Genomic DNA, 24,132 nt, shown 5'->3' with positions numbered 1-24,132 from the left:
GATCAACATACCTCCTCTATTCCACACAAAGACAAAACTACTGCCATTGTTGTGGTCCTGTATTGTCTATATTGCCTGCATTGCCTAGAGTGTCTTGTCCATTGTAAGATTTTTGAAAGGAATTTCTAATAAAAAGATCTAGAATGTATACCGACATGAGGCAATTAGTTGCAGAATCTTTATTTTAACAAATCTCCATTCTGCCCTATTGAAAATTTAAGACGACTACACTTTATGTAACATTTAAGAGTTCTAAATACAAACCCACATTTAGTTTAAGTCCAGCACTATAATTTCACTGCGTGGCATGCATACCTATGGAATAGCTTGTTTATTATTAATTTTGTTTTAAATCTCTGTTATATATTAATGCATTTCCCTAATGCAGACTATTTTTATAGGTTACTTTTAAGTAACAACACTTAAGAAAAGTAATAGTCAGCTGCAGTGAAACATTGCAGAAGAAACTATCAGATAACAATACTTTTTAGAAAGAATATGCTGCTTGTTCAAAAAAAATGATCCATGCTTCATCTGTGCTGACTGTGATATGAATTCCAGTAGAGCAGAGCTACTAGGGTGTTGGTCACCAAAACAATAGGATCATTTGGTAAAGGGCATTATAGTGTCAGAGCTTTACCAAAAAAAAAAAAAGGGAAAAAAAGGGAGAGATGCAATAATTTGCTTTCCTAAAATAAGAAAAGGCAAACCTTTTGTTAATGTACAACTTACTGAAGTTAAAAAGTAATTTGTTTTTTGTTGTCTTAGCTGGGAGATAAATTAAGAGCATACATTACACAGAGAGATGTTGATTACCTTAAAAGTAACCACTGAAATCTAGTTGAGAAATACATTTAAGAGTCTCCCCTTAAAACACACAGTACTAAACTAAAACTTGGCTATGATTTAAAACCTACTACTACTACTACAACTACTACTAAATAAATAACAACAACAACAACAATAATACCACCACTAATAACAAATTAATTTACTGTGGACACCTTGAATATAACTAAATATAATTGAAATGCAAATCTGGTCTGTTGTGCCTGCCTTTTGATGTCTGACAACTTCTAGGAAAAGATACACAAGAAAAACCATGACAATCTTCCAAAATCCAGAGTTGTTGATTTAGGAAAACCAGAGTTTTCTGAGTCAGACTTCCTTATTATTATTATTATTTCTCTAAAACTGACATAGTATGCCTGCTCATGTACACAAACTGAAGCTTTGATTTACAAATAAGATGGAATAAAAAATATTTTCCATGACTGATTTGTTTGAAAGAAAAATACTTTTTGAATGGTTTATTTTTTTCCCCCAGTAACACATTATCTTCACTGAATATGAAATCAAGCTTTAGTTTGTTACTATTAAAAATGAACATAAATATATCATTATCACTTGAGTAATATAATCCTATTATCATTTTATTAGATAAGCAGTGACAATGTTGTGTTTGTAATAGCCTCTAGAGATACAATAAATCTAGCAGGGGAATGTCAGCCTGGTCCAAGACAGATTAAATGTAGAGAACTGGAATATAGTTCCCAGTAAACAAACACTTTGAGGTCAGGAGGTCGTACTTGCTCAGCTGTTCTTCATAAGCCCTATTCGAAATAACTTTCATACCATCACTGAGTATATTTCATGCTACCTAATAATACCTAGGGCCAAGTACGGTTGTGATATAAATGATTTCTAAGTGAAATATTGAGTGTAAAATGATCAAAAAGCAGTATGTAAATGGCAAATCAGGATGATATTAGACATCCAATGGGTGCAATTCGTGAGATCTGCTCTTTTGTGGGGAAAAAATTCAACCTACTTGGAAGCTTGTGCAAAATTCCATTGACAAATGAGCTGATTTGGCCCTGGCAACCCTGTGATTAATGCTACAAAAACTAAGGCTAACTATATTTGAATTTAGAAGAGAACTAGGAATAATATTCAGCCAATGAACTCTCCCTTGGCTGTTGACTAATTGTAACAGAATGGGGACCGCAAGCCAACAAAGGTCTGAGAAGGAGAGAGAGAACTACAGATTGAATTTGCTTTTGGCATCTCTTCTAACAGGGAGAAAAATGCTTGGATTCTGGGTATGCTAAAATAAATATATCTCTATCAATGTGCGGTTTATTATGGGTAAAGTTCTCAAAAACTGTTAAGGTAGCTTGGTGTTTTTCAGACTCATACACCTCTATCACTCAATTTTAAGGAAAGGCTGCACTACTCACAGGCAGTATTAGTAACAGATACCGGTGACAAGCTCAGTCAGGTCTCAGCGGTAGCATTTAAGCAGGCAGTTTCATAAAGCCTTAAAAAGTCTCCTTCAGCACAAATATGGTATATTCAAAATATGCAGATATACAGACCAAATGCTGCCCACTGACATATCCCAGTAAAGATAACTGGAACACACACTGTAAAAACAGATTCTAACCATGGTGTTTGTGTACGAAACACTTATTACAGGCCCAACAGATCCTTTGTCATGGAGTGAACTAAAACCATATGTCATGGCTGTGACATTACTGTGTTTTTAAAAGAGTAAGAGTTGTTACCCATATTAATAATGAAATTATATTTTGATTGAAAGATTCCAATTCCAAAACACAGCAACACGCAACCACATTTTGGACAATATTGCTAACTTTGCTACATTATAATGTAAAATACTGATTCGCAAAAGGGAGAGCCATTTATTAAATATGCTTCTTTTTGTAGAAAGTTGTAGAAATGTAAGCACTGCAGTATTCTGTCTTTTTAAAATATTCCTTAGACAAGGAAATTAATTTGTGAAATAAGAAAAGGTATGAAAGTTTTAAAAAAAAGATAGGATATGTGTGGTAAAAATACAGTTTGCATTCCTAAGTGGTGCTGATCAAATAAAATCAGAAAGACGGCATTACTTTCTGTATGTAAATTTGCACAGCAAATCCAACATTCTACTCTGTACAATTTTAATAGACACAATAGAATAAAAAATAATCAGGGGGATGAATTAAAGACTGATTTTAATTTTAGCACAGCGCTTCCTAGTAATTGATTCATACGTAATGTATGTAACCATATGGTTATTATTTTTGCATAGAATTTAAGAACTCATAATGTAGGAATTTCAGAACTCCAGCAGTAGGAGAAGGTGAGAACCTCGACTCAAGATCTGTTGACTGAGGAGTTCTCTGTACAAATAGCAACACAAGAGGTTTAGACCCCTCTCCAAGCTGAATGTGGGGCTATGGGGAAAAGCAGCGTGAATCACTCTCTTGTCTCAAGTTCCAGGCCAGGCACAACCTCTCACAAGTGCGCTGCGTGACCTGACAGCCCTTCTCCTTGGTGCCGAGGCAAGCGTGAGCACAAACTCCTGCATCAGTCGTGTGGTACTGGCCTCGGCAGGGAGTTGTGGAGCAGCACCAAGCTCCCCAGTTCGAGCACATGCTGCAACAGATGCAGCTTCTCAGGGAGCCAAGGAGCGAGAAAAACTAGTAAAGCGGTACAGACACAAGAACTGCTAGAGCCAGGGCAGGGGAGCATTAGTATGAGGACTCAGACATCTTTAGATCCTTTGAGAAAAATATATACCATTATGAGAAAATAGGAAAGCTGCCAGACTTCTTGCAGGTACAGTATACAGACACTGCTGTGCTCTGTCAGCGGTGGCAGCCAGTGCTGGAGGGGGACCCAGAAGGGGATACAAGAAGCACGCTGTAGGTAGCTGTGGAAAGTATCTTTCTACTTTCAGTCCCTCAGGGTTAAGCGCTGTGCCCTGAGGTACAAGAACTTTGAAATCTCATTGCTTGTTTGTTTCCTGCCACATGCAGTTTTCCTGCCTCTGAAAACAAAATGTTGGTCATTTGGGAGCTTCCTGTTACTTTCAGATAGCAAAGATAAAAGGCTGGCAGAAACAGTAAATCTACCAAAGCATACAAAACAAAGGTATTTACCTGTTCTATATCTGCTAAGATTTAAGTGACACCTACTCAGTGGTCATTTACATGCAGCTCTGTGCATGCCAGTAAGAGCTATGCTAGAAGGAACAAAACCCTTGCAAACATCATAAATAAGAAATGAAACACTCCCCCAGACCTGGGTCTCCAGTGCACATACATTAATTACACACCAGAGAGTAAAGCCTCAGTATGTGCAAGCATTTAATTCATTATTTGCATTTATTAAAAACATTCCTTTTCACTGTAACAATACCATAACCCAACAGTGAAATAACAGCAATTCAAATGCGGTCATTTACAGACATGCGGTTTCTTGTGCCCATTGTACAGTGCAGCGCTGCCAAGTCTCACACCTTAGGAGTAAGCTCTTGCTCTCTCCTCTCTCTGTCACACATGTACATGCACACACATACAAAATTTACATGTCTGCTTTCACCTATACTCTTCTGGGAAAACCCACAAATTTCATCAATGTCACTCATACAGATTTAAAAATCCTGGCAGCTTTTGAATAGCTTTTCTTCATCAGCTGCAATTAAATGTTGGAAGAGAAATCCAAAATGTACAGAGAAACTCTTTCTCCTTAATAGGAAATGTTAGCAATAGTATGTGATTCCTAGTATGTTCCAAAGTTTTGCCGTGCCATCTTACTGGAAGGCAAAGTCTGCATGCCCCGTTATTAGATTTCCTTAAATGCTGGGCAATTCAGTGTTGTCAGCCATAATATAAAACATTATTTATAACTATTTAAGTGTTTTAAGAGTACAGTTAATAGCTTTCTGTAACATGATCTTAAAGAAGTTGATTAAGTGTGCTTTACAACGTGACCAGAAAGAGCTTCCGATTAGTGACATTGATACATATATTTTACATCTCACATGGCCCATACTTTTAAAAGTTGGGAGTGTTGAAATAGGAGTCAAACCAAAACGAAATCAGATCATTAGAACCGAAGCTTTTCCTTACCACACTTCATCAATATCATCATGTCACGCCAATAGACTGAATATCCACAACATAAAGTACCTTTTTCTGGTAATAAAAAGTAGAAATATATAATGTTTCTGTCACTCATACAAAGCAAAGATGGGCCTCAGGGGAAGAATTCAGGGCTGGATCCAAAACTCCTCCCCGTTCAGGGCTTTGGTTCAGGCTGTAACACAGAAAGTAAACAGAAAAAATGTTAGGCTCTGGATCTGAATAAAAGTTCAAATATACCCAAGGTTAAACATATGTGATGGGGACCCATTTCTAATTTCAAGGCTATAAATCACTAAAGGAGCTCAGAGGTTTAAAAAGATAGTGTAGTTATGAAAATAGTAAATGTTTTCCAAACATGCTCGACTGTTCCCTGAGAGTCTGTCATTGCCCCACACTTCCTTTGGCAATTCTGGTTAGCTGCTTACAGTTTTTATTCCTCGTTCGTCTCGTGCCTGAAGAGGGACTAGTCTCATCCTGGCAAAGAAAGTCTTAATATAATTACAAAGCAGAGGGATTTTTATGTCCCAGACTGAATTTCAAACTTCTTTTGAATCTAGTGATGTTCAAATCCAGTTACTGCATTCACATACATTTTTACCTTATTTAATATTTCTATCAAAACCACAATCTTAATTTGCCATTGTATATTTGTCCTCATATTTATGCACTTAAGAAATTGAAACACTAAGAAAAGGGGTGTGCCAGCTTTTTATTTCCAAATAAATACCCTGGTGAAATGTTTTTTTGCCAACAAAAGTAGACATATATTCTTTGGGAATTGTACATATAGATACAAAAAGAAAGAGAACTGGTTTTTTTCAGCCTTAAGAAGAGAAGGCCACAGCTACTGCTATGTACAACCAGCTAAGCAGAGGGTGTAGAAAAGATGGAACCAAACTCTTTTCGGAGGTGCACAGTGAAAGGACAAGAGGCAAGAGACAAAATTGGAAATTCCAATTTGATATAAAGAAACTTTTTTACAACGAGTGTTTTCAACCACTGGAAGAGGTCCTCTAAGTGACGGTGGAATCTCCATCCTTAAAAACGTGGCCAGGCAAGGCCCTGAGCAACATGTTCTCCTTCAGCCCACTCTGTAGGTCCCTTCCAACCTCCATGGTTCTGATTCTATGACATATATATTGCATCAAAAAGATACTTGCCATTCACCATTTTTTCCTCAAAAACCCACCCAAATATTGGCTAAACACTGATTCTACATGCTTAGAGTAGATTTATATCACATGGATGAATTTCAGGTGGTAGTATCTCATGATCCCTGCCTAGAAAATTCAAACTGATTAAGGCACTGAACCATTAATTCTCAGAGCAAGTGCAAGTTTCACCAGTTCCAGTCACATTTTTCTTGATCCAAATCTTTCTTTGTACCAGTACAAGCATATTGATTGTCCATTTGGGTAAAGTCCTTCATTTCTCAAAGGGGCAATAGCAAAATGAGAAAAGGCTCTGCACTGTCTTTCTGTAGAATAGCTATAAATTCTAGACCGATAAGATTGGCATCTAAACTTAGGATACAAATACTACATACATGAGAACACTTATTAAATCATACATTTATTTCAGTAAGAAATGTTCTTAATTTGAATAACTGAAGAAATATTTTTATATTTTATATATATTATAATCACTACATATATGTGGTTAAGATATAGAGTTTAAAAATACATTTTTTTTTTAAATTTGTAGATATAAGTACAAGAAAAGATTATTCTTGATTTATTCATCCTAATATTTACGCTGTACATGTGACAACCGGCATACATAGTTTGTTTTACCTCTTACATACGCATTTAGCAATAGAAATAATAACTTAATACTGAATTATGACTAAACCATAACTAACTCTTTTGACTGAATGAACAATTATGAACTGAGCACAGAAATGCCTCAAGTTTCTTGAAAACCTCAGGATTGGGGATAATTTTTTTTAATTAGGAAACAGTTTTTTCCAAGCATTCGCTGTAAAAACTATGTTAGCTGGCAAAGGACATCTTTGTTTCAAACTTCCCATTATATTCCCATAAACCAGCATTATAATGGTGTTAAATGAAAGCAAAACTACTTGTTAGTCTCACCAACATTGATATTCCCCAGCTAGTGACTGTAAACCCCAAGTCCCAGCCCACATGAGAACAGCGTCTTGTGACTCTTAGACAGCCCTTTATCAGGTCATATACAGCAAAGAGCAGCGAGGAGAAAAAATGGAGGATAGAGATAAGAAGAAATAGCTCTCCCCACCTCCTTAGAAATATTTATTGCTTTTCTGATTAAAGTACCAGTTTCATTTTCCACTACAAAAATTGATCTGGTCTTAAGGGAGAGAGTGCTGCACATACACTTCTTGTGTCTTCTAAAATGATCTATTAGTACAATGCAGGGAATTTATTGCTTTCCAGGGAAAATGGAATATATGGATGATATAAGAGATTATTAATTGTGTGTACAAATCAAAGGATTACTTTGATAACCTGTGATATACCTGAAGACATAAGATTGTTTTCAGAAACAAGAAGCGCGAAACAGAAGCAAGTACCATGAATAACCTTAATTATTTAAAAGGACAGTTTCTATGCTCCAGCTTAGTTTCATTTCTGTTAGGACTGACCATGAAAAAGCTGGTGAACTTGTCAGAAACCTAAGTCAATAATTCTAATAATTAATTCTAGAATATTCTATATTAATTCTAATAATTATGTCTCTCCACATAACCTGTTTGTTGAAAATACACATGAAAACATGTAAGAAACAGTAGCAAAGAGGTAAAGGTGATCTTGAAGACAATTTGTGGTAGCAACCAACGTTTGGCATACGGGGAGAAGTCCCGCATACCGATGACGGTTACTCATCACTGTTCGTTGTTACTCAGCCCCATTACTCTGGTATGTGATCTATGACTTCACTTTGGATGAAAATCAAGTGGAGTCAGTGTATTTATGAGGTAATGTACTTTCATGGAGATCTGCCAATGTACGTAAGCAGGAGAACTTGTGTTAAGCAAGTAAATGTGTAAGCATTTATGGTCACTCTTCTCTCACTCCTCCGTCAGAAGACCTGCAAAGTCTGGGAGATTAATGGTGAAGTGCAAGTACGCCCGTGTTTTGGAAGCGGGGCAGAGGAGGAGATGATTAAATTAGGGTATGTGAGTATTACAGGGGTAACGTCGTAATAACGATCATGAAGGGAGGGAGCTGTGGTAGGGGGCAGGTGCACTTTATGGAGGTAACAGCTGCACGGCTCTACGCAGGCTGGGAGCACAGCCCTGGGCAGGCCCTCTCGCCCCCCCTCAAGGCGTGTTGCCTGTGGGAGGGCGCGAAGGCCTGAGGGGCCTCACGCGCGGCGGGTCCGGCCGGACCCCCTGGCTGCGGCTCCGGCTCCGGCTCCGGCTCCAGCCGGTTCCCCGCCGGCGGCCCGCCCCCGCGCGGGCAGGGCCGGGGCTGGAAGTGACGCGGGGGGGCGGGGCTGTGAGGGGCTGATGGCGGAGGGCCCGTGTTGACGTCCCCGGCGCCCTCCGCGCCTGTTTAGGTAAGGGGCCCTCTCGGGCCTGGCAAGGGGGGACGGGCGGCTCTGACGACGCCTTTGCTGCCGGCCTCCGGCAGCCGCTGGGGTGGGCGGGGCCGTTAGGCCGCGGGCCTCGGTTCTGCGCCACTGGGAAGCCGCTCCCCCTCCCCCCCAGCTGTCTTGGGCCGGTCGTAGTCGAGAGAGGAGAAAGGGGGGAACGGCGGCCGTTGCGGGGGGCGCGGGGCCCGGGCGGCAGTGCTGTGGAAGGCGGCGGGGCTCCCCTCCCCCGCGGCGGCGGCGAACGCGTTGCGAAGGGCCGGAGCAAAGGTGATCCGCGGCGGGCAGGTGAGGCCGCGCCCGGGGGCGCGGGGGGGTAGGGAAGGGACGGGAGGCGGCAGGGCGCAGGCCGGATCCGCGGAGCGGGGGAAGGCAGGGCAGGTAGGGGCCGGGAGTGTCAGGTGCGCCCCGTCCCGTCGGGACCGCAGCTGGAGGGCTCCGGGAGGAGCTGGCTGGGGCGGTGCGGCTCGTCTTGCTTTTGTTTTTCCTGCCTGGCGAGCTTTTCCTCCTTCTGTCCTTCTGGGTGCGTAAAACCAAACGCGTCGTTCAGCCGAGGGAATCGCTTGTCATGTCAGTAACGAAGCCTAAGCGTAGCTCTTCCTCCACCTCCTCTTTTTCCCAACCGGTAGCTGTGAGCTAGGTAAGCAAGCACCCAGCATCCCCTAAACTATCCTTGAACTGTAAGTAGATCTCAGCTTCACCTAAGCTCCGGGGATTTTCCTGCTGGGGCACAGTAATCCCAGATGATTCTGCTGGTCTGCACAAGTTCAGATTTGTGAATAGTTCTGCTTTGGACTTGGAAACCAGCCTCCCTTTACTGGCTTCACTAAGGCTAGTACTCAGCTGTGGTAGCTGGCAACCAGTGTGCAGAAATGAAATTTTTTTTTTTTTTTTTTTGTAATATGTGCTTAGAATAAACTTTAAAACAGACCTATTCAAAACCAACTGAATTTAACTTTTTTTTTTTTATTAATGCTTTGCTTACTCTTTTTGTGCTTATTGTGGGTAATGAAAACTGAAACAGTCTGTTTCATGTCAATATTATTTGGCTTCAGGTACTACTGAATTACTAAAAATGAATGAATCTGCTGCACTCGAAAAAAAATCATAGAATGTTTCCAGGGATGGGGCATCCACCACCTCTCTGGGCAACCTGTTCCAGTGTTTCACCACCCTCAGTGTAAAAAATGTCTTCCTTACATCTAATCTATATGTACCCCCCTTTAGTTTAAAGCCATTCCCCCTTGTCTTGTTGCAACAGGACAAGGCTATTCTATTTCTTTTAGAATTGTAGAAACTGCTGCTTCATACGGTTTATAGTTCAGAGTGGATTTGAGAGATGTCTTAAATGTAAACCTCTGTTTTCAGAGGTGTGGGAGTTTTCAGGCTTTTACTATACTGTAAAATTTCCTATGCTCTTCTGGACTCTGAAGCTAGATAACAGTTAGGATTTATGTGTACCCTGTTGTCTCTCAAAAGCTGTCTTTTGATCTTTGCTCAATTTCTTGCTTGTGTAAGTTGTTTTTGTCCTTTATATCTGTTAATCTTCACAAGCTTGGCATTTTATCTTATTACTTGTGTTGTTCAGGGTACAAAACTGCTTTTTATTTAGTATCTGATACATCAGAATAATGTCATGGCTGCCCGTTTGTACTTAATGTGTTACACTAAATTGGACAGTAATAAGCTTAAAATGTTGAGGGCTTAAACCTAAAAAATCCCTGTTTACCTTTTCCTTGTTTTGAATGATGAATACCTGCTTACTTCAGAGTGCATTTTATTTCAGCAAACATGAGCTCTTTGCTACTTATTTTTTAACTGGTGAAAAGAAATTTTAAAAGGCTATAGTGAATAGACAGCCTTTCATCTTTGAACTTCTTGAGACTTGCATTGGCCCATCCCTTCCTGGGATTGGTTTCCACACATATCTTCAATGAAAGTAATATATTATGTCACACACTTGGCAGTTACCTCATTCAAGGTGTGAATTTGCTTGGTCAGTGTGAAATGACTTTTAATAGCAATTGCAAGAATAGGATGGCTCATCCTTCTAGAAATGTGTTAGCTATATAAGGCCTCGATCCTCCTAATATTAAATGTTTTGACAAACTTGTGATTGTACGTTGAAATCAAACACTTGAAATTTCTCAGTTGCCCATCTTACATTTTTGGCAGATACTGCTGAACCAGAGGAAGGGATGTTCTTGTTCTGCTTGTGAAGCATCTTGCATTGCTGTAATTTTTAGCTCTGTGTATCCTGAATGAGGTGGTGAATGGAAAGCGTGATTAAAAGCTTTTGCAGTCCAACTGATTAGTGTTAGTCTGTCAAACTGCATGCATACCTAAAAGTTTGCGCTATCAATGAAGTTCATTGTTTATGGTAATGAAGCTAAGCATGCAGGGCTGGGAGCATATGTGTTACAGTGAGAACAGTGAAAGATGCCCACACACTGCTAAACAGAGGCAAGCGAACTCTTTTGAAGGAGAAGAAGAAGAAGAAGAAAAGAAAAAAACAACAACAGACCCCTCCTGTTTAGATAAACTTTCTTGTTTTTTAAAAATGTCTTAAAATGGAATTTTGTTACTTTTACTGAGAGGGGAAGAAAAACTTCATATATAAAAATGCTGTGAAAACCACTGAGCAGTACAGATTCTGAGAAAAGTTTAAAGTAGGGAAGCTACGGAGCTTTGTTTCTCCTTCCCTGCCACATCCAGAACCATTACGAATATTTCATTAAGTTAGAACCCTGCTTTGTTTTCACACCACCGCTTTTATTTCCCACTTTTTGCCACTGTATCTGAGATATAATACTGGGGGCATTGAGCTAAGCAGTGCTTTCTCTCCATCTTGATGTCATCGCTGAAATGACTGCCCTTTTATTCTGAGAGGTGATTGTTTTGGAGTGATGCTGAGGCAGTGCACTTTGGTGGACTTGGTCTATAGCTATCTGTTTTCGGAACAGAGGAACTAATTGTTAGGTTTCTCTGTCTTGTATATTTCAAATAGATTATTTTTTTTAACTTAACTAATTTTTCCACTATATTGAGGTAGCAACTTCTACAATTTTGTTACAGATCAATCATGTCATCCTTTCAAGAGGTTCCGTCTTCGGCTAACACTTTGCAGACTTCCAATTTTGCACATGTGATTTTTCAAAATGTGGCAAAAAGTTATCTTCCGAACACACACCTTGAATGTCACTACACTCTGACCCAGTTTATCCATCCTCATCAGAAAGACTGGGTTGGTATTTTCAAGGTAAGTAAAGCTTGTTCTATTGCTATTTCTCAAATATTTACTGTCTTCTCTCCTACTAGTTAAAAAAAAAAAATTCCAACAACAGTAAAAGCTCTCTCATAAACTTAAGCGGAACATCACTTAAGTGATGTATTGGTTCCTGCTATTAGAGTGTGAGTTTTGTAACAAGGATCAAACTGGAGATCAAAACTAGAGGAATGAGTACACTTTAAGTCTGCTGGAGTAAAGGGAAGGTGTGATGCGGTGGTGTCGTGCAGAATTAAATGGAGATGATTTGAGAAGAGATGCGTGGGCACAGAATGACACTGTGAACAGGACTACATGAAGAGTGTGAGCCAGAGTAAGTGTGAAATGTGTGTGAAAGAACAAAAACTAAGCTGGAGATATCCTGATCCATGTCCCTGACTCATTTTTGTTGCTAGAACAGGCTGAACAGTATAGATCACTAAAATTACTCAAAACAGACCCTTGAAAAAAGGAGGAGGGGTGAGGCCACATCTAAGTTGCCTCACGTTAGTGATTTGATTTATTTGGAGTTATTTTTAAAAGTTAATAAAGTTTCATTTTTGGGATTAGAAATTGATTAATTCTTACATCTGCTTCTATTTAAGACTTTGGTCTATGTTTCTTTGTCAGTATAGCTCCTAGTAGATGATGTTTAAATTCCTTACTTGAATAGTTAATAGCAGTTTTGATTCGGGCTTTAAAGAAGTGGTGCTTTGGTAGTGGGGAAAGGAGAAAAGTAACAAACTATCTCGGTACTGGAGGACCTTTCCCTTAGAACTGTCCACTGTTTAAGAATGTATATGCTTGACTTCACTGTAATCTGCAGGTCACCAATGGATTGTTTTGTCTTTATTCAAGACAAATTACTCTTCTGCAAAATAGAAGTACTGTGCTCTATAACAAAGCAGAAACATTTTTAATGCTATGTGCAATGACTATACAGTCACTAAATTGTGTGTGGGAGGCATTAACTTACAAACAGGCATATTTCTCTAGTGGGAAGTTTTTAAAAATATGTGTATATATATCTTGATTGTCTGCAAAGTTTTGATAAATAGTGTAACTGAGCACACTTGAATGTTTAGTTAATTGCATTAATGAAACTTTAAAAAAATCTATCAAAACTTTAAAGAGGGTGCTGTTCGTGTTACATGTAAGCATTTTGAAATTATTTAAATGTGACTTGAGAAGTGAATGTTGTGCCTTTGTCTGTTGATCTAAGTGAGGGAGGCAATCAGATAGGACCCTAAAAATACTAATTAGGAAAGTTTAAAAAAAAAAAAGTGAAACAGCATTTCATGTAGTCACTGACAAACTATGTACGACGTACACGTACGTTTGATTTCATCTTGACTGGGATGATAGATTTTGTAAACTACTGAGGTATGAGTTTTTATTCTACTTTAGCAGTGGTGGGTAATACAGCTTTGGCAGTCATTTGAGGAACACGTTGAGCTGGCATAAGGTAGTACTACTGCTGAAAGAAACATCTTTTACGCAGAGTGGCTTATTTCTTGTGCTTCCTCTCTTTTATGTGAAACAAGCTCTGGTGTGATGAATCAAATCAGGGAATTGATTGAGGTTAAGACCAACATTTTGGGACTGGATTTTTTTTTTTTAAATGGAATTCCCCAACTGAATTTCCAGTTCACCTAATTCTCATCAACACAAGGGAAGGAAGTATTGTGAGATGGGGAAAAGGATGAAAATTGTTTTCTTTTTGTGCCTATGTCAGCTTATACTGAGTAAGTGTTATGAATATACTTAGTATAGTTATAGGACAGTGAGTTAAATGGAGCCGGCTGTCCAACTGTCTCTGTGTCTACAAACACGTATGTGTATGAGTAATGTTTATAGTAAAATAAATTGTGAAACTGTAGTCGTCTTGCGATAGATAATAGACAGAAGTTGTACTGTATTGTGATCTGAGTGTAAAAATGGCTGACTTCTAGACAACTGATTGTTCTTGGACAATCGGCAAACCCTGGAGGTAGTTTGAAAACTGATGAAACAGGCAGGGGTTTTATCATTTAACTTTCTAAAACACATAAGAAGGATGTGAAGAATGTGATGCATGTTTAGTGAAGTGATTTTCAGCATTTAAAAAAAAAAAGGCAAATCTTTACTAATTATGAGAATGATAATGGCCTTCTGTATTGGCCTAGTATGCAAGGAAAGCGAGGCTTCCGTAAGAGAACTCAAAGCATCGACTCACTGACTGTTCACGTAGAGGGAATAAAAGTCCACCTTGTCTTTCTGAGGTGAACAAATTGCATAGAAAACAGTCCTGTTTAAGCTGGTGTCATTTAACCTTTACCTGGAATTGCACAGAAAGTTACTAGTGTTGTAATAGTACAGAGGGAAAAGGCACCTAGTTTAACGCCCCCCCCCCCCCCCCCAAAAAAAAAAATCTAGCGGTAATTTCAGATTAGTACAGAAAATAAGTATGGAATAAGATTCCCCCCCTCCCCCATGTGAACGTTGTGTTGTTTTTGGTTCTAATGTTGACTTTTGTTCCATTTTAGGGGGTAATGGCTTCAACTGTATTCTGTCCTGTGTTTGCTCAACTGGTTAGCTAAAAATTTTTTTTATTGAACTGAACAAAATCTATAGGTACCTTTTTAAGTGAATGGTTTTCATTTAGGTTGCAAGTCCAAGTACATTTCTATAGCAGCGATGATGTCTTGAGTAGATATTGGTTATTTGTATCCTTACATTATCCTGTTTGTTTTGTTAGTCCAGCTGTTTGTGCAGCTGCACAGTGGGATGGATCAGGAAAGTGATCTGCCAGAAAAATACAGCCCCTCCTGTCCCAGCTCTTATCACCTTGTTTTACAACTGGTTCGTTCTTCAGCTTGATCACTGTGTGATGCAATGGGCAACTGTACTGGCATCACTGTGATGGAAACAAGTGGACTAGGCAGGTGTGTGGGAGAAGGGCTGCGCCTGCTTTATTGGCATGGCTGCTTAATGTGGAATGACAATTGAAGCTTTTTCAAATCTTTTTAGAGTTCTGTTCTGAAGAGCAGCTTTTAAGGGTTTGGTTTGTCAGTTTGTTTCCTCTTTAAATGGAAATGGAACTAATGGTTCCAGAAGTAAAACCTGATTTCATATACTGACTCTTAATTTCTAGCTTGTGAGTTTTTAAATGTTTCCATAGTATGCACTACATGTCTAATAGGCTTTTTTTTATTCCATGTACACTTGCATTTGTGATTGTTGTAGTTGCCATTAGTGTTGTGCAGCTTACGTGAAAAAGTGATGTTAGAAATGGAATCCTTGGTAGGAGCCATAAATTGCTTATAAAAGTTTCTTTGTGTGTGTCTTACTGTGTTTTTTTATTGATTTATGTATTTATTACAGAACTTCATTTCGCTCTTCCTTGTATCAGTCTCTTTTCCACCTGGTATACGTCCTTTTTCACTTGCTAGACTTAATGCTTGTGAGTTTTCCCCCCCTTGCTAGGAATGTTTCCAGTTTTCTGTGTCTACTGAGTATTCCGCTTTCAACACTGAGTATTGGCTTCTATTTTGTACTATGGAAGGATAATGGCTTCAATGAAAGGTACCACAGCAGGTTCCTTCATGTTTGCAGTTGTTTATTTACAGATATCTTCTTCTCAAGGATATTTTACAAAGCAACTTAAAATAAGGAGCCAAGGCAAGATAAAGTACTGCCTCCCTGTTCTCCATCAGAGGCATCAAAAAGGTGTTGTTGGGAGGTAGAATAGGTCTAGAACTCCAGACCTGAGCTAGGGATTTGTGGCATACAGCATTATGACAAAGAACTAAATAAATCGGCAAACAAATAACAGTTCTTCTAAAACTTAACAGATTCTGCCAACTTCTCTGCATATGCTGTAGATGAAATGTAGTTTTCGTTGTTCCCAGCGTGATTTAAGTTGCTAAATGTTGAACTTTTGTAATGCTGAGCTTAAGGCACTTCATGGTGGTGGGTAGTAGATTTAAAACTGTTCCCAAGAAAGTAATTTTCTGTTGTTTAGAAAAATGTAAACCCAGCGTTCCTAAACTGAAAGGGTAATGTTGCATATAGGAGAATTATTTCAGATATACCAATTTTTTTTACAAACTAGGTGTATCTAAAGGCATACACTACTTTAGGAATTGGACCTTTGCAAAAAACTTGGAGGGGGTGAGAAGTACAATAGTGAAGATGATGTTACCCTTCAGAGCAGAAGTTCTGAATATGCAGCATTTTTATTCTTTTTGTATATATTCGTCTTTCTTTTTCTTCCTTGTCCCCTACAGGAGGCTTAAAAACAGGTTTTGACTCAGTCTTCAAGTCTGTTGTCTTTCACTGCTGCTATTTCTTTTTGCTTTTGTGACATCCTGGAGGGTCATCTGTAATCAAATGCCAAAAGATCTTGATCAGTTATGTCCTTGCTTGTTACCAAGAAAAAAAAAAAGTCAGTTTTATGGATAAGTACTGGTCTAGTACTTGGCATGGACATCCTGAGCCTGAGTCGCTCTTCATGCAGTTTTTTCTGTGCGGAAGAACCTGATGGTTCCTAGTGTGGAATCAAAAGGGAGGAGGCTTATCATTCTTGATATATTTCATAGGAGATCTGTACTCCCAGAATGATGCAAGACCAGTGTCCCCTTTTTATTCTTCTCTGCTTCTCTCTGATTAATCAAAATCTGGAGAAGCCCTTAGGGTAACCCAAATCTAAACTTTTGAAATGAGGAAATATAATTAATATGTGCACTACATCTGGTTGCAAAAATGGTCTGTCTGGTTGGTGGTCCTAATCTGTGGATGGGGAAGTCTACATCTGGTGACTTTATTGTGAAATAATCATATGGCGCGTGGTATTTTTTGCATTATTAATGCATAATGTCCAGACTTGCAGAAGTGTTTGAAAAACCTGCTTGGCTTTCAGGAAGAAGTGCTTACCCCTCTGTCTAGGGCATATGTGTGCAAGTAGGACTGACAGATGTTTGATATACAAGAGAGGTTTAATATACATCCCAAAGGCACAAGGAAAGAATGTTACGGGTATAATAAAGATATTGCTTCAAGAGAGTAGCATTAAAGGTGTGGGTGTTTGTGGGGTATATCATAATAACTTTCTGGGTTTCTGAAGATTTAATGTTGCTGAGGCCAGCATGCTTTGGTATTGACTGCCTCAATGTACCCCTAGAGAAGAAAGGGAAATTTTTTCTTTCTTAATGTCCACATTTTTAATATGCACAGCTTGGAAATGGTGATCTGACGTTCTGGTAACTTAACATATGGGAAAAGCTACATAACCAGCATTGGGAAGATCTTAGTAACTTATTTGAACACAAGAAGTGCCTGCTTGCTCTGAAAGGGTACTCGGTATATAGGAGGTCACACCTGAGCTACTGTTTGTGCATCAGTGCAGTACCTGTATTTATATGCAACTTAATTTCTGTCTTTTCAATGTACTGATTTATAGCAACCTCAGAATTAACTTGTTTGTGGTCAAAAACCTCTGTAACAGAATTTAACTGTGGATTTAATGGACATCTAAGAAACGGCTTGATGGTTGTGTTGTAGCAAGACAATATAGATATGTTTTTGTTTAGTACTCTGGGTTATTTAGTCTCTTTGGACTGCAAATAACAGTACAACTTGCGTGAGTCATTTCAATGTTCTGATTTTGTTGTAGATTTTTTTTTTTTAAGATACCAGTTACTTCCATATATACAGATCATGTTATGAAGTACAGCGCAACAGCTGGGTGTGTTATTGACCACACGCATATTGAAATACAATTTTTCTGGCATGGAATCATCACCGCACAGCAGGGCATGATAGAAGCAGGAATGTGTAGTGGACAGTATGTCCTGTTGTTAAAATAGTCGGGAATAGAATTACTGGAATTCAGAATGTTTTGAGAACTGCTATATCCACAAATCGGAGTGATGCTGTTGGTTTCCGATTTACCTTCTTTGGAAAGACATGTCTTAAAGAACTTGAGGTTTTTTTGTTTTTATTTATTTTAAGAAAAAGAGGTCCATGGCAATGTTGTTCACTGGTTCTATACTAGATGAAGAGAATGATAATCTGTGTTTACCTGATGTAACCTTTGACAAGAAATTTTGACATTTAATTCCAAGTGTCATTAATTTTCTAAAAATACTTGCTATGGTAGGTTTGTGTGATCAGAGACAGAATTGGCATAACAAAGTGGTCAGTAGCTGGTAACAATTTTGAAGTAAAAGATTGTGCTAATTTATAGTTTTCATGAAATGTGATAGTAAATGAATGTTTCACTTAAACCCCACCTACCCTTTTTAAATACATTTTCATGCTTATCTCTTAAAGTAAACATAACTTTGTTACTCTTTGATTTGTCATAACATTTCCTTGGACAGTCATTTACATATGTACCAGGTTTTCTTTTAGAGGGTTCATATTGTTTCTATATTTATTTTGATTTATACCTAATAAGAGAGATAGTTGATCCTATGGTCTAGGCACTCTGTCAATGTCATTTTGACATATTCCTCTGAACTATGAGGTAGAAATAGAACCAATGAGAGATGATAATAGGTTAGGATCCTGATAGCACCTTGATACTGCAATAAATACCATATGTTCTCAATAGCCCAAGTTAAAAGATTGCCTGTACGTGTTCGTAACATTCAGCAGAGATGGGCTTCTTCAGGTCTGGGCATGAGAGAACATACTAAGTTTACATCCTTTCATAAAAAGTCTAGAGTACCTTGCAGCCATCTTCTATCCCAAAGTATTTCAGCTTTAGGGCTCCTGCTCTATAACAAATTTTTATCTCAGTGTGAGCAGGAAGGCCATGTCTGAAGTGAAGTCTTAAATGACTTGGATTGAGGTAAGTCAAAGTTGCATGTGGTATAAGGTGATCACAGACACACTAAAAAACCCCCGGTTGTAGCTTTGACTTCATTGTTTACTTATTTTGAAATGTCTATGCCTTAATGTTACTAAAGGTGGACTTAATACATAAGTATTTTTCCTCATGTCCATGTTCTGAAGTTTTTTTGTACAGTTTGATTCTTTCAGAATTGGCATCTAGATATCATTATTTGATAATGATGCATGTGTTCCAGAGTGCATCACATCAGCGCCATGTCAGTGTTAACAGTAAACTACCAGTAATTTTGCCAGGTGTGAGCTTCACTGCCCCTGGATGTGTTAATTTTTCCATCTGTTAATTGGCTTAGAAGAACTTGTTACCTGTAGCTGCCTTTTGTAGACTGTTATAGCCTACAGTAGTGCTAGCACTACTGTGACTTTCAAGTAATGTTACTTGAACTGAGGGTTATGGCACAAACCAAACCTGTTGTGGAGAAATAGCTTCCTAGGATACTGGGCCCAATTGTATTTTGTTTAGACACTTGTGTTTTCTGTGATTTGGGTTGAAATAACTGTTTCTTACCATATGAAATATGTAAAGGCTGCTGACTTACATTATACAGTATAATTATTACTAACAACAGTATGTCCAAAACCTTATCTACTGTCTGTAATTTTGCTTCTTTCAGAGGTAGTTTATTGTTGTCTTGTAGTACTTGGGGTACTTTGCCAAATTACTTTCTAAACTGTGTAATTTACCTTCTGAATTACAAAAAGGGCATCATTTTTACTCTGAAGAGTTTAGTGGTGGGTTTTTTTTTTTTTTTTAATTGGTTCATATTAGGTATTTACAATAAAGGCTTATTGGTTATGCCAAAGTTGGTTCAGCTAAACAGGTGTTTCCTGGGTTTGCTTCTTTGGTCTGCTGCTGTTAGTACATGTGTTGTATAGATAGGTAAGACACTCTTAATGCAGCAGAATGAACGCTGCTGTTCTAGTTGTGTAACAGCTTTCTGAGGCCGGGGAAGAAAACATCAAGTGAGCTTCCCTTACAGTGGTGTTTCTTTAAAGCATTCTCTCTCAAGATTGAGTTGACTGACTTTACCAAGGCATTAGAAAAGAAAAGAAACTAAACAAAAAGAAAAACAGAAGAGTGTTTATTTTCCATGTTCATCTGAAACTCAAGAAATTAAAAATGAAGTTTGAAATAGTTTTTACACTGCAGTCACTGTGCAGTTGTAAGGCAGAGCTTTCTTCTTGGCAAATCTTACATTCCTTGTAAGATGAATCACATGAAAGTTAAAGGAGATACAGCAAAAGAAAATGGTTATTATTTTTCCTCAGTAATACATTTGATAATGAGTTACTGGCATACAGACAGGCACACAGATTGTGCTTCCCCCATTTATTTTTCTAGTCAGCTAATTTTCTTCTAGCTGTTTTGTGGAAATGTACGGTGGGTGAAATGTAAATATGGGGAAGCTAATTGCACTGTGTGGCATTTCAGTAAGAAAGGGGCTCGCATGTGTGGGACAGCACAGAAGAAAACACTTTCATGATGACTACATACCTGTTTATTAGTAGAAGGAAAACCTGTCTGGTATGAGTATTGCGGACAGTTGACTTGTCCCTACTTGCCCAGCCAAATTGCAAAGTACTTGGTGTTAGAAATCTTCACCTTTACCAGACTTCAACATTTCCACTGCAGCTACAGAGTTGGTTTATATAACTAAAAAGTAGTTTATGATCTCCTAAATTGAAATAAGTCTTTTTGCTCAAAAGTAGGAAATACAAATATAGTGAATGGATTACTCTGTAATTGCCTATTAAAGCTTTCCATTTTATGGAGAGTGAATTAAATAAAGTGAGGATTGTGTGAATAACACATTGTTTTTACATAATAATCTGGATATGACATGTTTGTAGGAGATGTGATGTTTAGTCATGTGTTTTTGGTTTAAAAATGGGTTGAGAAGGTGAAAGTAGGATTTGGTTTCTGAATTACTAATCTGTTGATTAACCTCTGGAAAGCAAGAGTGTTGGAATTTATGCACAGCTTTCTAATTTCAAAATGGATTTCTGAGTGGGGTTTGTAAGAATTAAATGTAGAGAAATGGAGAAGATAGAATGTGTTAAATACCAGGTTAGTAGCAGAAACATTTCTAATTCTGGTGATAACATGGGTGGTTTTTTTTCCTGTTGGTTTAGGGAAGTTGCATCACCTAAGTCTAATTTGCTCTTTTGTCTAAGAAATAAGGACATTAATATTTTTTGAGTTTTCAACTCTAAGCAAAATGTTTTCAGAGTTTTCAATGAATTCCTTAAAGTAATGGTATCAGCACAACCAGTCAATGCATCTGATGACAAACTTGAGTTCAGAGTTCACAAGAAGTTTTTTGTGTAGTTTGACAGGTCGTTCTTTTTTCTCCTCTGAACTTCAGAAGGTTTTGTGCTGGAGTTCTTGTGTCATTTGTAATGTTTGTGTGCTTGAATGTGGATATTGTGATGTCTGCCATTACCCATGCCAAGTTTTTAAATTAGGCTAGTAAACTGTGCCTCTTGTATTCCTCCTGGCTCACAGAAAGCTTTGCAGTGTGTTGCATTTAAATTTCTCATTTATTTAAGATTTCTGATGGTAAGAAAGTACTAGTGTGCATTTGTTTCAGCTTTAGCACGTTGATTGGAACTTGGTTATGTTAGTAGTTGACAATACTTTTTATTTGGTGTGGTTTTTTTTTATTGATATGTGAAGTTATTTTCATTAAAGGAATTCCAGCTGAGTTTTTGTACAACAGCAAAGTCTGTAGCTGTTTCGATCCAGATACTGTTTCACTTGAGTTGCTTTCATTTTGAAAGTCTTACTCTAATTTTTTTAGTACTCCCTTCCCCCCCCCCCCCTTGAGTCAAATGCTCTTCCAGCTGACAGTATCAATTAAAAAGGAAAAAGCGTATTATAGAAGTATTTGTATCTGGGTTCTTTGTATGCCATTTTAGTTAGTATTCTAGTGAAAGTGTTGTGGGTGTTGTGGTTTTTTTTTTTTTACTTTGGTTTCACATTTTAGTACATCAGAATATATTCTTCATTGCAAAATAGGACTGTAACTTCACATGAGGCCTAACAGGAAGTAAGTGTGGATTTCCACATCTTTCTCCTCATTTTCAGTTTCTTAACAGCTGTTAAGTTCTAAATATTAATGTAAATAAATATGCTTGCAGCTTGAGTAGTTAGATCATAAATTTTTAGAATTTGGTCAGTAAATGAAGGAACAAAATGATGTAATTGAAGACAATTTTAAATATATTTTTATAATGGATATAATTTCTCTCTGACTATTCTTTTTCATTGTTAACTGAAGTTCAAATACAGAAATTTGTGAATCTTTCTTACAAGCATTTGTGTGTTTTCTGTAATGTTTTCATGAATACAGGTGCTCACTGTTAGTCATATCAGCTGTTTTGGCAGTTGAAATGGTCAAACTCTTGTTCTTGCAGGCCTGCGGATTTTTCTCTGATAACAGTAAAAGACTTTGCACTTTGTCTGGCCTTGTTTTCCGATGCATTGTGCCAGTGCTGTTTATTTTTCCATTTTCTTATTTTTTTGAATAGCAATAATACTGCAACTACTTATTTCCATTTTCTACTTTGGTGTAAAATTGTTAGGGTTTTGTTTGTTTGTGTTAAACTTTGAGGCGACTAGAATTTGAATGATGTGAAAAAGGAAAGACTAACATAAAGTTCTATGGAGCATTTAAATAGTATTTAAATAGCATCTGTATTTACTTTTTAACATGCATTCATGTTCCGGTAGAGTACCAGCGAGAGTCTGGACACAAATTAAAGAAGCAGCCCGGCTTCTTTCTGTTTTTATGCTGAGGGCTTCTCAAATATCGGAGAATTTCTCTGCTTCTACTGGTTAGAGTAATTTCCAATTCTAACATAAAGTCTGCGTTTGAAATTTTTCTTCCACTCTTACTGTTCTGGGATTTTCCTGGAGACTCCTGCATAGATAAGCTTGGAGATACGAATAATCAAAATAGATTTAGGATTGGATTTTTTTTCACAGAGTAGATTCTGTCTTCCTGCTGTTTCAGTGCAAGTACAGTGGGGTCAAAGGAGCCCCATCACACCAAGAACTGGAGCATCAGCTGCAAAAGGTTTTGTGAGGTGGCAGGATAACTTTTATCTGCTACTCAAACATCGTTCTATGGAGAAAATATTTCTGAAAATGAAAGACTAGGATTAATTTACCTGCTTTTAACTTAACAAAACTTACCTTTGAGTTTTCAGAGTATGAAATTAAGGAATATGCTGTCCAGGGAACTCTTTTTATCTGTGCTCAGGCATTGCTACCTCCAAATTCTGTAGCTTTCACAGACAGTGGTATTTAAGTAACTATTGCAAACTGTGTATGCAGTAAGTAAATACATTTACTTTTTTAAAATGTGTTCTCAGTTTTTCTCCAGTGTACACTACTGATTGATACTATTTACCCCATGCTAACTGTATTTAACAACACCTACCTGTTGAATCATCTAATTTCTTGAATCCTTCACTATTACCAGGAAGATGCACAAAGCACAAATTCTTATGTTTACGAGCAGTTTCAACTTGCCTTTCAGTATGTCCCAAGCAGAATTGTATGGGCTAGTTGCTGTAATGGTCTTTTTCATTAAAAAAACCCAACAAACAAAAAACCAACAACAAAGAAACAATAAAAAAGACAACAAAACCACCTTTTGTGGACATTTGCCTTAAATAGCAATTTTTCTCCTGTCAGTGTAGTCCAGGTAAGGTCTTCACAACAAACGGGTTCTTGTGGGGGATCTGGACTCTTCTCCCCCTCCAGAGACTAACCTGGAAGGTAGTCTGTATTAATTGTAGTAAGTTTTGTTGCTTTGATCAGCAGTCAGAGAACAGTCTAGCTTTTCTAATTCCTTTCATTAAAATGAAAATATTTTTTCCAAGCTAATATGCCTGATGATGGTGAGGATGCTGTTCATTTTGCTTCCAGAGCTACAGTGTTTTGTTTTCCATACAAAATCACTGTGGGGCTATTGACAAGTATTCTCATCTTCCTTATCATCATTTGCACTTTTTATTGATTTCCTCTGTAGCTTTTGCCACTAGTTTTCATTTATCTCAATTTTTATTTCCCTTCTCTTAAGCAATCTTAAAATTTTTTCATATAGTTTTAACCCTATTTTTAGGCAACTATTGGTTTTCCTTCTGAGTTGAAAGAAGTATCTTTGTTAAAGGTCACGTTTAGATCATTGCTGAGCCTTCCAATGTGTGTTTACAGTCTTATATCTGTGATAGTATAATCTGTTGCCATAGAGAAGGTTATGACTGTGTAGGAGTGTTTTGTATTTCTTGAACCACTGTGTACTTGATATAAGGCTTATTAAAGAGAATATTGTCAAAAGATATAAAGTACTAAAATAAAGGTTTCATTAAAACCTGTTGATAGATTTTTTTTTTTTTTAATAGATCTAGATCCTAAACCTAAAACATCCATTACTTAATTTTGTCTTTATTTTC

General features: G+C 37.8%; 1 protein-coding gene across 4 annotated transcripts in view; it reads left to right on the top strand.

The window, feature by feature from the left end:
- The first annotated feature begins 8,410 nt into the window (after window positions 1-8,410).
- Window positions 8,411-24,132, top strand: part of TAX1BP1 (Tax1 binding protein 1) — a 67,946-nt gene continuing 52,224 nt past the window's right edge. For 3 of the 4 annotated variants that reach the window (XM_076331272.1, XM_076331273.1, XM_076331270.1), the window contains exons 1-2: window positions 8,411-8,477; window positions 11,586-11,769. In XM_076331272.1, the coding sequence (XP_076187387.1) occupies window positions 11,593-11,769 (177 nt within the window). In that variant the 5' untranslated portion in view covers window positions 8,411-8,477; window positions 11,586-11,592. Of the gene's footprint in view, window positions 8,478-8,561; window positions 8,799-11,585; window positions 11,770-24,132 lie in introns of those variants that run through there. The other variant, XM_076331271.1, reaches the window with a different exon arrangement.

The sequence above is a fragment of the Aptenodytes patagonicus genome, chromosome 2 (genome assembly GCF_965638725.1).
Source record: "Aptenodytes patagonicus chromosome 2, bAptPat1.pri.cur, whole genome shotgun sequence".
NCBI lineage: Eukaryota > Metazoa > Chordata > Aves > Sphenisciformes > Spheniscidae > Aptenodytes > Aptenodytes patagonicus.
The sequence above is the reverse complement of the archived record's forward strand: the minus strand, read 5'-3'. Positions and strand labels throughout refer to the sequence as shown.